The sequence below is a fragment of the Vulpes vulpes genome, chromosome X (assembly GCF_048418805.1).
Source record: "Vulpes vulpes isolate BD-2025 chromosome X, VulVul3, whole genome shotgun sequence".
Lineage (NCBI taxonomy): Eukaryota > Metazoa > Chordata > Mammalia > Carnivora > Canidae > Vulpes > Vulpes vulpes.
Genome location: NC_132796.1, coordinates 120,881,664 through 120,894,903, shown reverse-complemented (window position 1 = coordinate 120,894,903; position 13,240 = coordinate 120,881,664). Strand labels below are relative to the sequence as shown.

General features: G+C 55.9%; 2 protein-coding genes and 1 non-coding gene across 7 annotated transcripts; 1 reads left to right on the top strand and 2 right to left on the bottom strand.

Moving 5' to 3' along the window:
• The first annotated feature begins 1,744 nt into the window (after positions 1 to 1,744).
• DNASE1L1 (deoxyribonuclease 1 like 1) lies at positions 1,745 to 8,757 on the top strand. Of its 5 annotated transcripts, none has more exons than XM_025988022.2 (8): positions 1,745 to 1,900; positions 4,727 to 4,936; positions 5,197 to 5,285; positions 5,365 to 5,451; positions 6,828 to 6,928; positions 7,069 to 7,181; positions 7,261 to 7,509; positions 7,591 to 8,757. In XM_025988022.2, exons 2-8 carry the CDS (start codon positions 4,805 to 4,807, stop codon positions 7,705 to 7,707), a joined length of 888 nt encoding a protein of 295 aa, XP_025843807.1. In that variant the 5' UTR covers positions 1,745 to 1,900; positions 4,727 to 4,804; the 3' UTR covers positions 7,708 to 8,757. The 5 variants fall into 5 exon arrangements, with proteins under 5 accessions (XP_025843807.1, XP_025843809.1, XP_025843808.1 ...); XM_025988024.2 differs by having other exon boundaries at positions 1,749 to 1,900; positions 4,730 to 4,936; XM_025988023.2 differs by having other exon boundaries at positions 1,780 to 1,900; positions 4,724 to 4,936.
• An 889-nt stretch (positions 8,758 to 9,646) lies between these two features.
• On the bottom strand, positions 9,647 to 12,405 carry RPL10 (ribosomal protein L10). Its single transcript, XM_025988018.2, has 7 exons — positions 12,327 to 12,405; positions 12,177 to 12,221; positions 11,244 to 11,302; positions 11,040 to 11,147; positions 10,689 to 10,827; positions 9,944 to 10,106; positions 9,647 to 9,859 (listed from the first exon to the last, which is right to left on the bottom strand). The coding sequence occupies exons 2-7, from the start codon at positions 12,197 to 12,199 to the stop codon at positions 9,707 to 9,709; spliced, it is 645 nt and encodes a 214-aa protein (XP_025843803.2). The 5' UTR covers positions 12,200 to 12,221; positions 12,327 to 12,405; the 3' UTR covers positions 9,647 to 9,706.
• LOC112911516 (small nucleolar RNA SNORA70) lies at positions 10,155 to 10,288 on the bottom strand. The gene has a single exon (XR_003233383.1). It is a non-coding gene; the product is annotated as a small nucleolar RNA SNORA70 (small nucleolar RNA).
• Positions 12,406 to 13,240: the final 835 nt, after the last annotated feature.

The following is a 13,240-nucleotide window of genomic DNA, read 5'->3' as shown; positions in this document are numbered from 1 at the left end:
TCATCACCCCAGAAGCGAGCCCTGGATCCGCTCAGCAGGCTATATTTTTTCTTCTTTATTTCTTCTAAGCCTGGAAACATTTTTTAAGGTCAATCCAGCTGTGCTTCAAAAATAAGAAATAGGGGCACCTCGCCGGCTGAGATGGTAGGGCATGCACCCTTGAATTCAGGGTCCTGAGTTCAAGACCCACATTGGGCATAGAGATAACTTAAAATCTTTTTTTTTTTAAGATTTTATTCATCCAGGGATCCCTGGGTGGCGCAGCGGTTTGGCGCCTGCCTTTGGCCCAGGGCGCGATCCTGGAGACCCGGGATCGAATCCCACGTCGGGCTCCCGGTGCATGGAGCCTGCTTCTCCCTCTACCTGTGTCTCTGCCTCTCTCTCTCTCTCTCTCTCTGTGACTATCATAAATAAATAAAAATTTAAAAAAAAATTAAAAAAAATAAAATGTGGTGGGTATATGGATACTCACTACATTTAAAAAAAAAAAAAAAAAAAAGATTTTATTCATCCATCAATGAGAGACAGAGAGAGAGAGAGAGAGAGAGAGAGAGAGAGAGAGAGAGTGGCAGACACCCATGCAGAGGAAACAGCAAGCTCCATGCAGGGAGCCCGATGTGGGACTCGATCCCAGGACTCTGGGATCATGCCTGGGCTGAAGGTAGGCACTAAACAGCTGAGCCCCCCAAGTATCCCCAAAATCTTTTTTTAATTTGTATTTATTTATTTATTCATGAGAGATACACACAGAGAGAGAGGCAGAGACACAGGCAGAGGGAGAAGCAGGTTCTTCACAGGGAGCCTAATGTGGGACTCGATCCCGAGACCCTGGGATCATGCCTTGAGCTGAAGGCAGACGCTCAACCACTGAGCCACCCGGGCTGCCCAAAATCTTTAAAATATAATAAAAACCAAAAAACTTTCTAGAGGCAGCCCGGGTGGATCACGTCCTGGGCTGAAGGCCCAAAGAGTGAGTTTCTACATAAAAACCAGTTAGAAAGGGCACCTGGGGGGCTCAGCAGTTCAGCATCTGCCTTCGGCTCAGGACGTGACCCCGGGGTCCTGGAATCGAGTCCCGCCTCGGGCTCCCAGCGTGGGGCCTTGCTTCTCCCTCTGCCTGTGTCTCTGCCTCTCTTTGTGTGTCTCATGCATAAACAAATAAAATCTTAAAAAAAACTTTCGGGGATCCCGGGGGGGCGGGGGGCTCAGCGGTTTAGCGCCTGCCTTCGGCCCAGGGCGTGATCCTGGAGTCCCAGGATCGAGTCCCACATCGGGCTCCCTGCATGGAGCCTGCTTCTCCCTCTGCCTGGGTCTCTGCCTCTCTCTCTCTCTCTATGCGTGTTATCATAAATAAATAAAAATGAATCTTAAAAAACAAAGGCTTTCGAGTTGTCTCATCTCAGTTCCAGTCGTAACGTGCTAACGCCCACGGGTGCTGCCAACCGGACACTGCCCTGGCGATCGCGCCGCCATCACCAGCGAGGACCCGCCGCCGGCCTACAGAGTCCCGGAGTGCCCGGGTCGTCCCCACGGGGACAGAGCAGGCGCCCACGGGCCCCGGGCTGCCGGCCTTGTAGCCCCCCCTCTGGGGCGCGGTCCCCCGCGGGCGGCTCCCGGCGATCGCCCAGCCGTGGGGACGGGCGCAGCCTCCGCTGGCCTGGTGCCCCGACGGACTCAGGCCTGTCACCGCCCGCAGCCCGGGCCGCCGGCGCCTGCTTCCACGTGGGGGGCGGAGGTGGAGCCGGGGCGCCGGCCCGCGGGGCACACCAGCGCCAGGAAGGGCGGGGCGGCCCGGCCTCTTCCTCTTCCCCCACCCGGGCCTGCCCAGACGGCGCTGCGGTCCCGCGGGGGCGCTGCGATCTGCTCACAGCTCCGCGGGCGCGGATACCGGCCGCTCTGAGTAGGTAGGGGGCCCTGCGGGCGGAGGGGGTGACCCCTGCCTGAGGACTGCGGTGGGAGGGGGAGGGAGCCCCGCGGCTGGGGCCAAGGCTGGGGGCTGGGGGCCGGGGCTGCGCTGTGGACTAGAGCCGGGAGACTCACTCCGGGTCTTTCTGCCCTGATGGGGGGGAGGGGACCCCTGACCCTAGAACCCCGAAGCCTTCCCTTGACAGCCCCAGGCTGCTCAAATGTCCACCGTACATCCCAGAATAGTAACCAGGGCAGGACACCCAAGCCAGCATGAGTGACAGAGCAGGTGGCCCGGGAGAGCCGGGCACTCAGGCCAGCCAGGAGCGGGAAGGAGACGCAGAGACCCAATGACAAAGAGGGAGGAACGGAGAAGAGACGGGGCCTGAGTGAGGCACACAGTGAGCCCCCGGGGGAGGTGACCAAGTGGCAGCTGGAATGCACTGGGAAGTGACTCAAACAGGGCTGAAAGGGGCGCCTGGGTGGCGCCGCGGGGCTGAGCGTCCTACTGGGTTTCAGCTCAGGTCCCAATCTCGGGTCCTCGGGTCCTCGGGGTCGTGAGACTGAGCCCCGAGGAGGGCTCTGTGCTCAGTGCAGAGTCTGCTTGGGCTTCTCTCTCCCTCTCCCTCCCTATTTGTGCTCTCTCTCTAAAATAAAGAAATTCATCTTTATTTTTTTTTAAAGATTTATTTATTACAGAGAGAGATGCAGAGGGAGAAGCAGCCCCGTGCAGGGAGCCCAATGTGGGACTCGATCCCGGGTCCCCAGAATCACACCCGGGGCCAAAGGCAGCACTAAACCAATGGGCCACCCGGGCTGCCCAAGAAAGTCATCTTTAAAAATACAGAAAAGGGGGCAGCCCTGGTGGCTCACCGGTTTGACGCCGTCTTCAGCCAGGGTATGATCCTGGGGACCCGGGATCAAGTCCCACGTCGGGCTCCCAGCATGGAGCCTGCTTCTCCCTCTGCCTGTGTCTCTGCCTCTCTCTCTCTCTCTCTCTCTGTGTGTGTGTGTGTGTGTGCCTTTCATGAATAAATAAATAGAGTCTTTAAAAAAATTAAAATAAAGAAGAGGGCTGAACGTTATCAGCAGAACGGATGGGGGCAAGGGATAAAAGCAGAGGACGAATATGATTCCTTTTGCAGAGCCAACAGTTCCAGCCAAGAAATGACCCAACTAACTAGGCGTTCCACCCCATAGGCCCTTGCTAGAAGGGTCTCGCCCCGATCGCGCCTTATGTGAGCCAGTCTGAGCTAGACTGGAGCTGAGCGCCAAAGCTCTTCTGAGTTCTCCTTTAAAAAAAGAAAGATTTACTTATTTATTTGTGAGAGAGAGATAGAGAGAGAGAGAGAGGCAGAGACAGAAGCAGGCTCCATGCAGGGAGCCTGACGCAGGACTCGATCAAGAGGGGCTGTCCGGTGGTGGCAGGGCTGTGGGAAAGGGGTGCAGCACACACTGCCGTGGGGGATTTGGCCTGGCTGAGATCACTTCCGGTGCTATATGCCCTTGAACCCAGCCATTCCACTGGTGAGAGTTTGTCTTGGAGATATCATCTCAGCAGCAGGGAGGTAGGTGTGAAGGCGATCCTCCTGTTGATAATGGTGGTGAGAAGTTGAAATTAGCTGTGAGGTTGAACTCTTGTGACCTGTTGTTGGTGGGAATGTAAAAAAAGGTGGGGGGGATCCCTGGGTGGCTCAGTGGTTTAGCGCCGCCTTCAGCCCAGGGCCTGATCCTGGGGTCCCGGGATCGAGTCCCGCTCGGGCTCCCTGCATGGAGCCTGCTTCTCCCTCTGCCTATGTCTGCCTGTCTCTCTCTCTCTCTCTCTCTCTGCATGTGTGTCCCTCATGAATGAATAAATAAATAAAAATCTTAAAAAAAAAGAGAGGAAGGGGGGCTGCTGGGGGAGAGGGGGAGTCTAATGGTGACAGTTTCAGTTTGGAAAGTTGGAAAAATTCTGGCGATGGATGGTGGTGATGGTTGCATCACAGTGGAAATGTACTTAATGCCACTGAACTGTACCCTCAAAAATGGTTAAGATGGTTAAAAAGAAAGAAAGAAAGAAACCCGGCTAAGATGGTAAATCCTATGCTATGTGTATTTTACCATATTTAAAAATAATGAAGTCCCAGGGGCGCTTGGCTGCTCCGTCAGTGGAGCATGAGACTCTTGATCTCAGGGTTGTGAGTTTAAGCCCCACGTTGGATGTAGAGATTGCCTAAAAATCTTTTTTAAAATATGTATTTATTGGGCAGCCCCGGTGGCCCAGAGGTTTAGCGCCGCCTTGGCCCAGGGCGTGACCCTGGAGGCCCGGGATAGTCCCGCGTCGGGCTCCCTGCGTGGGGCCTGCTTCTCCCTCGGCCTTTGTCTCTGCCTCTCTCTCTCGGTGCCTCTCATGAATAGATAAATGAAATCTTTTTTTTTTTTAAATCTTTTTTTAAAATATGTATTTATTTTAGAGAGAGTGCATGTGAGCAGGGGGAGGGGTGGAGGGAGAGGAAGCGAGAGAGAAAGAGAGAGAAGCTGACTCCTCCCAGAGCGTGGAGCCCGACAACACAGGGCTCGATCCCACAACCCCGAGATCGTGACCTGAGCCAAAATCAAGTGTTGGCTGCCCAACCGACTGCACCACCAGGATCCTCACTTAAAAATAAAATCATAAAAAAAAGAATGAAGTCAAGCCATATGTGCCGATGTTGGAAGGTGTCCAAAGGGACAAAGGCGGGAAATCTGCAGTGCTGATGCTGGCACTTCTGGGAGGTTCGAACTGGGTGGCAGGGTGAGCATCACTTCCTCTGTTCCATATGCCATGTCCTCTGAGAAGCAGAACTGAGCCTCGCCAGGACCGTACCCTGGGACGACCTGGATTCCTCCAGAAGGTCCCAGCAGCGCCCACACAGCCATGCATTACCCAGCCGTGCTCCTGCTTCTCCTGCCCGGTGGGGCTGAGGCCTTTCGCATCTGTGCCTTCAATGCCCAGCGGCTGACGCTTTCCAAGGTGGCCAGGGAACATGTGATGGACATCTTTGTCCGGGTAGGTGCCCCCGCCCGAAGCCCCCTGCCCTGCCTGCCCAGAGGAGGGAGGACATCGAGACGCTGACCCCAGTCTCCTCCTCTGTGATGCGGGTGCGGCGTGGTTGGGGTGGCACTCAGGCTTCTCCCGGGTCCTGTCTGGTCCCGGTGTTGTCTGGGGGCCTCAGCCAGAGAGCCGCATCGGTGCCACTTCCCCAGGGACCCCACCTTCCTCCTGGGGTCGCTGGCACTGAGCGGGGCCGGCCCTCCCGGGTCTTGCAGATCCTGGCTCGCTGCGACATCATGGTGCTGCAGGAGGTGGTGGACTCTTCTGGCAGCGCTATCTCCCTCCTGCTTCGAGAACTCAATCGGTGAGGAGGGCTCTGGGGGTCTGACCGAGGGCCCCCCAGAGCCTCAGGGCCCCTGACCTGGGTTTCCCTGTCCTGGCAGATTTGATGACTCCGGGTTCTACAGATTCTTGAGCAGCCCCTTGCTAGGGCGCAACACATACATGGAGAAGTACGTGTACATCTACCGGTAAGCGCAGGTGGCGGCCAGGGCGGACTTGGCATTGGCCGTGTGTCAGATGGCTCCGTAGTCCCAAGAGCTTACAGGCTCCTTCCTCCTGCAGGGGCCCTCGCCTTCTCATTGCACTTTTTCCTCCTCAGTGGTTTTCTTTTGGTATCTTACTCCCCTCTACCCCAGCCAGCTTTCCCGCTCACGTGTCCCTACCGCAGGAGGCCTTCCCTATCCATGCTCAGATGTGGGGCCCCCCTGCAAGGGCTCAGGGCAGGCTGGGCTGCTCTTTGAGAATGGCCGGCCGGAGCTTCTGGGAAGAGACAACGACGGGGGCTGATTGTGGGACTTGGGCAGACCCGCTCTCCAGAGACCGCCCTAAGTCCTTCAGACAGCCTGGGGAGGGGGGAGCCCTCCAGGGTCAGGATAGAGAGGGCAAGGGGGGTGGTCAGGTAAGGAGATCTATTTATATAGATGAAATCACATGTCTAGAATTCACTCCCAAATAATGGGGGCGGGGGGTTGCAGAAACACATCCATGTAGGATTGCTCATAACAGCCCCAAATCAGAAGTAGCTATCCAGGTGCCCGTCAGCCGCTGACTGGGTAAACAAAAGGTGGTCTCTTTGTGCACTGGAATGTCACCCAGCGACAGGAAGGAGTGAAGCTGGGAGCCATGCTGCAGAGCGGATGGGCCTTGAAAACCTCTGCTAAGGGAAAGGAGCCCGACACAAAAGACCACGTAGTATTTTCTTTCCATTCACACCAAGTGTCCAAAACAGGCAAATCTACAGACGGAAAACAGATCAGTGGCTGCCAGGGGCGGAGCAGAGGGGCATGGAGGGGGGGCACTGCTCATGGGTACGAGATTTCTCTTTCGGGCCGTAAGAATGTTCCAAAACGGGGATCCCTGGGTGGCGCAGCGGTTTGGCGCCTGCCTTTGGCCCAGGGCACGATCCTGGAGACCCGGGATCGAATCCCACGTCGGGCTCCCTGCGTGGAGCCTGCTTCTCCCTCTGCCTGTGTCTCTGCCTCTCTCTCTCTCTCTCTCTCTCTCTCTCTCTCTCTCTCTCTCTGTGACTATCATAAATAAATAAAAATTTATAAAAAAAAAAAAAAGAATGTTCCAAAACGGATCGTGGCTATGGTTTGACACCCCTGTGAATGTGCTAAGCGCCACTGAATTCTGGGTTTGAAACAGGTGAATTCCGTGGTATGTGCATGTGAATTATGTCTCAATAAAAAACAAGTTCTGGAAAAGCAGCGAGGAAGGCTGCAGTCACATGAAACAGGGCTGGTCGTGGAGGGCCCCTCGCTGAGTGCCAGCTCTGACGTAGGCACTCGCGAAGCCAAATCGGTGATGGGGGGCCACTGCTTCTCATCCCTTGGTCCCCCAGGTCCCACAAGACACAGGTACTGGATTCCTACGTGTACGAGGACAAGGACGATCTCTTTGCCCGGGAGCCGTTCGTGGCCCAGTTCACTTTTCCCAGCAAGGGTAGGAAGGGAAGAAGGGTGGCCCTGCTGTGTGGGAGCGGGCAGGAGGGTCTGGCTGGTTCCCTGAGGGCTTGGTTACTGGCAGAGGCTGGGTGGGGAATGCGCGGAGCAGGTGGGAGCCGTCGTCCTGGGGCCTTGCAGTCCTTCCCAGCCTGGTGCTGGTCCCGCTGCACACCACTCCGAAGGCCGTGGAGAAGGAGCTGAATGCCCTGTACGACGTGTTTCTGGACGTCTCCCAGCGCTGGCAGAGCAAGGTAGGGCTGGCCAGATCGCACAGGAGGGCCAGGGACACGATGGCTGGGTGGCCGGGCCTGACTGCTGTCCCCTGCCCAGGACATGATCCTGCTTGGGGACTTCAACGCTGACTGCGCCTCACTGAACAAAAAGCGCCTGGCTGAGCTGGCGCTGCGGACCGAGGCGGGCTTCCGCTGGGTGATCGCCGACGGGGAGGACACCACGGTGCGGGCCAGCACCCACTGCGCCTACGACCGCATAGTGCTGCACGGGGAGCGCTGCCAGAGTCTGCTCAGCTCCGCGGCCGCCTTTAACTTCCCCAGGAGCTTCAGACTCAACGAGGAGGAGGTAAAGGGGCGAGGCAGGGACGGGCTCACGGCCAAGTCCCCCCGCCCGACACTGACACTGTCCCCCACTGCCTTCCCCCAGGCCCTCAACATCAGCGACCACTACCCTGTGGAAGTGGAGCTGAGCCGGGCGGCACCCAGGGTCCAGCCTCTTAGCCTGGCTGCTCTGTTGCTGTTGCTGCTACTCCTGCTCCCCTAGCCGGGCCTGGTGGCCCGAACCAGCCTGGGGCCTGCTACCCACAGATGGGAGGACTGTGCTGCCTTCGGGACTCAAATCGTGGTCTCTCCTGTCTGCTCCTGGACTGCTCCGGGGACCCAGAGACTCCTGAGGGGCTTCGGCTGCAGCCCTCCTCCATCTGACTATAGCTCTGCCCCACTGGACTGCAACCCGTCTCCACCTGCCTTTTCTTTGGCTTTGGTTTGTGTTTTTTGGTTGGGCCCCTGCCTGGCATTAGAATGTAGAAGGCGGCAGGGACCCTGAGGCTAGACCCATGGCACTCTGCCCCTGGCTAGTCTCTCGAGGGGATAGAGTAGGCTCTAGGGCTGGGGGAGGAAGAAAGGGGGCTCAGGTGATTTTGGCTCAACTGCAAGGCTCAGAAAAGGGAATCACAACAGAACAGATTTTATTATAGGACAAAGAGGGAACTTACACGCTGAGAAAAAGCTAAATTTGGGGATATAACACATGTGGAGCAGATGTGCCAGAGAGCCATTTTTATTGCATACAGGATTCACAGGAATCTACATTAAGATTCCAGCAGATACAATGACCGATAAGCAGTTTACACACACAGTAACTAGTGAACACAGTATGTTTAAACTCGTTGTAATCTAATAAATCAAAATAGCTGCAAACAGCCCTGCTGCCGCCTGCACTCAAGCCCACGTTCACGACCATTCACGACCATTGTGCAGCTCAGCCTCCCTCCGCCCAGGGTACCGCCAGTCCGCACTGACTGGCAGGTGTAGGAGGCATGGCTCAGGCTGGTTACCCAGGCGACAGGTGCACACAGAAAACAGATGTAACACTTCTCACGTAATAGCAACTGTGTGGGTATGCGGGCTTGTAGGTTAAGGACTCTTTATTAGGATGTTGGGATCACAGAACTCTTCCTTCCCCCCAGTTTCAATTTCTGGGGAACAGCTCAGTAAAACCACCTAGCAGGATATCAGGGCCATTTTAGCACAAATACTTACGGTTTAGAACCATTTCAAGGCCAAAAATAAAGGGGGTTTTAAACTTTAGAAATGGCTGTTTAGTAATGATTGCAAAAGGCCAGAGGACGGGCCAGAGCTTACATGCAGCACACAGCCCAGCCTGGGCAAGCAGTAGAGAGCCTCTGCAACCACTGTGCCCTGCTCTGGAGCCAGATTCCTTTAGGATTCTCTTCTGGGTGCAGAGCCACACGCCATCAGGCTTAATAGAGTTCCTGGGGGTATCTTTCCTCCTCCAGGATGTGGAATCCAACGCTCTTGTAAACCTGGCACACAATTGAGGTGCCAGACAGCACTCCGGAATCCCCAGGCCCAGGGGAGCTGCACACTACTTGCCATGAGGTCTTCTTGCTAAGCCCTATGGGCTACTTAAGGTTGGGAGCTGGGTATCAGAATGGACACTGGCCACAGTGGCCAAGGATGTGAAAGGAGTCCCCAGAAGGAGTGGAGTCAGGACTGCTGCCTGAAAACTTGCACACAACTCTTCATGAGCCAACTTCAAGACCTGTCTTCTAAAGGACTGGCTAAAACCAGTCCTAGTCTCACTAGGCCTAGGACCAGGCCTAGTCTCACTTCTCCCCATTTCCAGTTATGTTTCTGGTAGGGTCCTCAGGGAGAACTTTTGCAGCAGCTCCAAGTTAACCGTAGGCCACAAGCCCTTTTTCATCACAATGGGGCAGGGCACTGGACTTAAGCAGCATTCAATGCCTATGGAGTCATCAAGGCCTGGACTTGTGAAAAGAGATTCTGAACTGAATTTCTGACCTAGGCAGGTCCAAATCATAGTGCCATTTAGGCAACTTGGAGGATGGTGTGTTCTAGGCCGTATTCCTAATGTTTCCTTGCTGGCCCAGGGCCAGTTTGTAGTCTTTTCATGATTTCCAAAGAGCCCCCCACCCTCCATGAATCCAGATGCAAAGACAGACAGACAAGAAGCAGGATTTATTGGTGGGCATGAATAGGGTTCAGGTGGTGCAAGGTTCTCATGAGTGGAGAGCCCTCCATTTGTCCAAGGGGCCACGATTAGGGATGTATTTGACCCCACAGCCATCTGGGATGAGCCGCTTTTCGGCCACCATATCTTCAAATTCGTCCGCATTAAACTTAGTAAAGCCCCACTTCTTGGAGATGTGGATCTAGGGAGAGATGAAGAGAATGGCATCAGGAAACCTAGACACTGGGGCATGCAAAGGCAGGATGGTGGTTTCAGCACAACTCACCTTCTGGCGGCCAGGGAACTTGAACTTGGCCCTGCGTAGGGCCTCAATCACATGCTCCTTGTTCTGCAGCTTGGTACGGATGGACATGATGACTTGGCCAATGTGGACCCTGGCTACTGTGCCCTGGGGCTTCCCAAAGGCACCTCGCATACCTGTCTGCAGCCTAGATTGGAGATAGCATGATGTCAGACCTCAAAGTCAGACCACAAAGGGCTGTCTCCAAGGTCCCTTAGGGCAACCCATACAATCAACAGGCTGCATACACTACCAAGGAGGCTACTGTTTGCAGCCATGGCACACTGGGCCCCCATGGAGAAAGAGCACAGTCGGCTTAATTGGCTGCAGAAAACAGAAAACTCAAAACAGACTAGCCAGTCCCTCTAAGGGGTCATTGGCTCATCTGAAAGCCCTCCAACCTGTGACTGCTTCAGCTACCTGCTTGCTGGCATCAGGATTAAAGTTACTCCCTCAGAAGTAGCCCCCTCCACCTGTCACCAAGAGGCTAAGACAGTCACAATGTCTTTTGTGCTTTTTTCTGCAAATCAGTTCTCTGTGGTGGTATGGGGCAAAAATGGCCCATTAAGATCTGTTTGGTAGCCTAAATTTAACCTGGCTGTATTATTAAATGGTTGAATTCTGTATGTGAGGCCATCTCTTTGCCCTAATGAAAAAAAAACCAAGCCAAACAAAGGCCTCAAGTTATGGGTAAACACTTGAAAAGGCAGAGACCCAAGACCCAGCTCACCTGTCAGCTCCAGCACAGGACAACATCTTGTTGATACGGATAACATGGAAGGGATGGAGCCGCACTCGGATGTGAAAGCCATCTTTGCCACAGCTTTTCACCATGTACTTGTTGGCACAAATACGGGCAGCCTCCAGGGCTAGGGTGATGACATGTGGCAACAGAGTGAGAGGAGATAAACACACGTTTTTATTGTAACCCTCCCCGACTCACAGTATATCTGTACTGATGGGTGAGTTTTTCAGAAAGGCTCACCGTTAGGCACTCATTAAAATAGAAATCCAGTGCAGTGTGTTCTGGGTCTGGTGGGGGGCAGCTAGAAGGGACAGCCATTAAGGAATCCTGCCTCACCTTCAGAGGAGAGCTGCTCATACTCATCTGACACCATGTGGCCACATAATGGGAACTCATCCACTTTTGCCTTCTTCCGCCCCAGATCAAAGATGCGAATCTTGGCATCTGAAAAGACCTTGGTTAGGTGTGTGGGGGAGGGGGGTGCCATTGGCAATTGAGTCAGTGCGGCCAAACCAGTTTGGGAGCACGCCCACTACTTACCAGGGACACCTCTGCAGAAGCGAGACTTTGGATACGGCTTGTTCTTACAGTACCGGTAACTGCGGAGACAGGAGGAATCCGAAGTTTAAAGTTCACAAGTGAATGTAACAATAAACACTTTGAGGCTCCCTTAAGTTAAGACCAAAGGAGGGCTGCGAATGGGGAGGGCAACAACGTATCAATCTGTTTCCAGTTCTGGAAACTGGATCTAAGCAAGACAACCAAAACATGGTGGTCAGAACTTAGAAAACACCCATTCTAAGAATATAAAAGCCCAAAAACCTCGCTTGACCCTTTATGGCCTCATACTTCTAACAGATCCTAGGGGACTTTTCTAGGTACAAAAAAACAAGAAAGGCCCTCTCACTTCAAGACACGGAAGATTTGCTGAGTATTAGTGAGTCAGTTTCATGCTATCCACCGACTTTTGGGCACGTGGCATTAAATCGGGGCTCCGGACCACGTGTGAAGAGATTCTAACGCCCCCTGCAGGGCACACAAGGCGACTGAGCCCGCTTTTCAGGGCGGCCCTTGGCGCCCGAGAAGGCACGGGCATGTCGCCCGGAAATAAGACCGGGATAGCACACAAAGGCCCTGAAAGGGTATCGAGCTTCCCAAGGCGGCGAATTTCCAAGACAGGAAGGATGCAAGGCGGACGTGGCTTCCAGGCCGAAAGTGACGGAGCGCAGCCAGTGCAAGGAAAATCGGCCACCCCAACACCCAACAAAACAGAAGATGCTCTGAAAAGCCGCATGGACCTTAAACAGTATAATCGAAGATCCCAAGCGACCCGGGAGGCACTGGGAGAGACGTGGAGTGTGTCCCCAGCACAGGAGCGCTCCACTTGAGGCCCCACCCCACGGCTGCTTTTAGCAGCCAAGCGCAGTCCTCCCCCCTTTCTCAGCTGCCAAATTGTACGGGTTGGGCACTCACCACCGGGCGGGGCGGCGACCCATGGCGACACCAGATCTTCAGTGGCTGCAACGAAACAGACAAAGTCGGAAGAGAAGACGGAGACAGGCCTCCAAGCAGGGCAGAGAGTCAGAGAGGCCACGGGACAAGCCCGGAACCCCGGCTACTCACCGCGCCGAAGGAAAAAGAGGCGCTCCCACGCCTGCGCAGGCCTTATATAGGCGGACTATCTTCCCGCGCAGTTACCATAGAGTCGCGGCCGGGGCGGGTGGGCGCTCTGTCACACTTCCGGACCACAGATGCAGCCGCCCGGTGCGCCTGCGCACGGGCGTGGCGTCCGGACCTGCGCGGGCTGGGTCCCCGCTGGGAGCTGGGGCGCGGGCGGCCCGGCGGCCAATCGGGCGTCGCCACATCGGCGCGGAGAGGCCTGCTTCCGGCTGGCCATCTTGGGTGTAGGGCTCTTGCCCGAGGCTTTGCCCTAACTGTGAGAGACCTGTGGTCCTGAAAAAGAAGGAAAACACCCTCGAGTGGGGCTTACGCGGCTGCGTGCGGGTTCCTGGGGGTCACGGGGCTGACACCCTCCCTCTGGGCTCCAGGGCCCCACGACACACGCCAGGCTGGAGTCTCGCTCAGCGTTCCTTTGTGGCGGAGCCGCGGGCTCCCCCGCCCTAACCGGACGCTCCGGACCTGGCTCGGCTGGGAACCGCGCGCAGATCCCTCGTTCGCCGGAGGCGCAGGGCGGGGCTGCGCGCTCTCGCGAGAAAAAGGTCCGCGCGGGGGGGGGGGGGGGCGCCTCACCCGTGATCCGGTGCCCGAGAGACCCCGTGTGCCCATTTGCTCCCGCCCCGCCTATCCCCTCCCCGCCCACCCTGACCCGGCAGAGAAAAGAAACTTGGGGCGCCCCGGGGTGACTTGGAGAACGAGGGCGGCAACCCCCACCCAAGACGGCAAAGGAGCACTGTCATTCCTTCCTGGCCGCGCCCCACGCCTAGCCTCTGAGAGCGGCCTTACTGGGCGCTCGTGGGCGCTTCCACCGCCCCGGGCCCCAGAGGGTGGCCCCGCCGCTGCGTGCCAGCGCCTAGAGT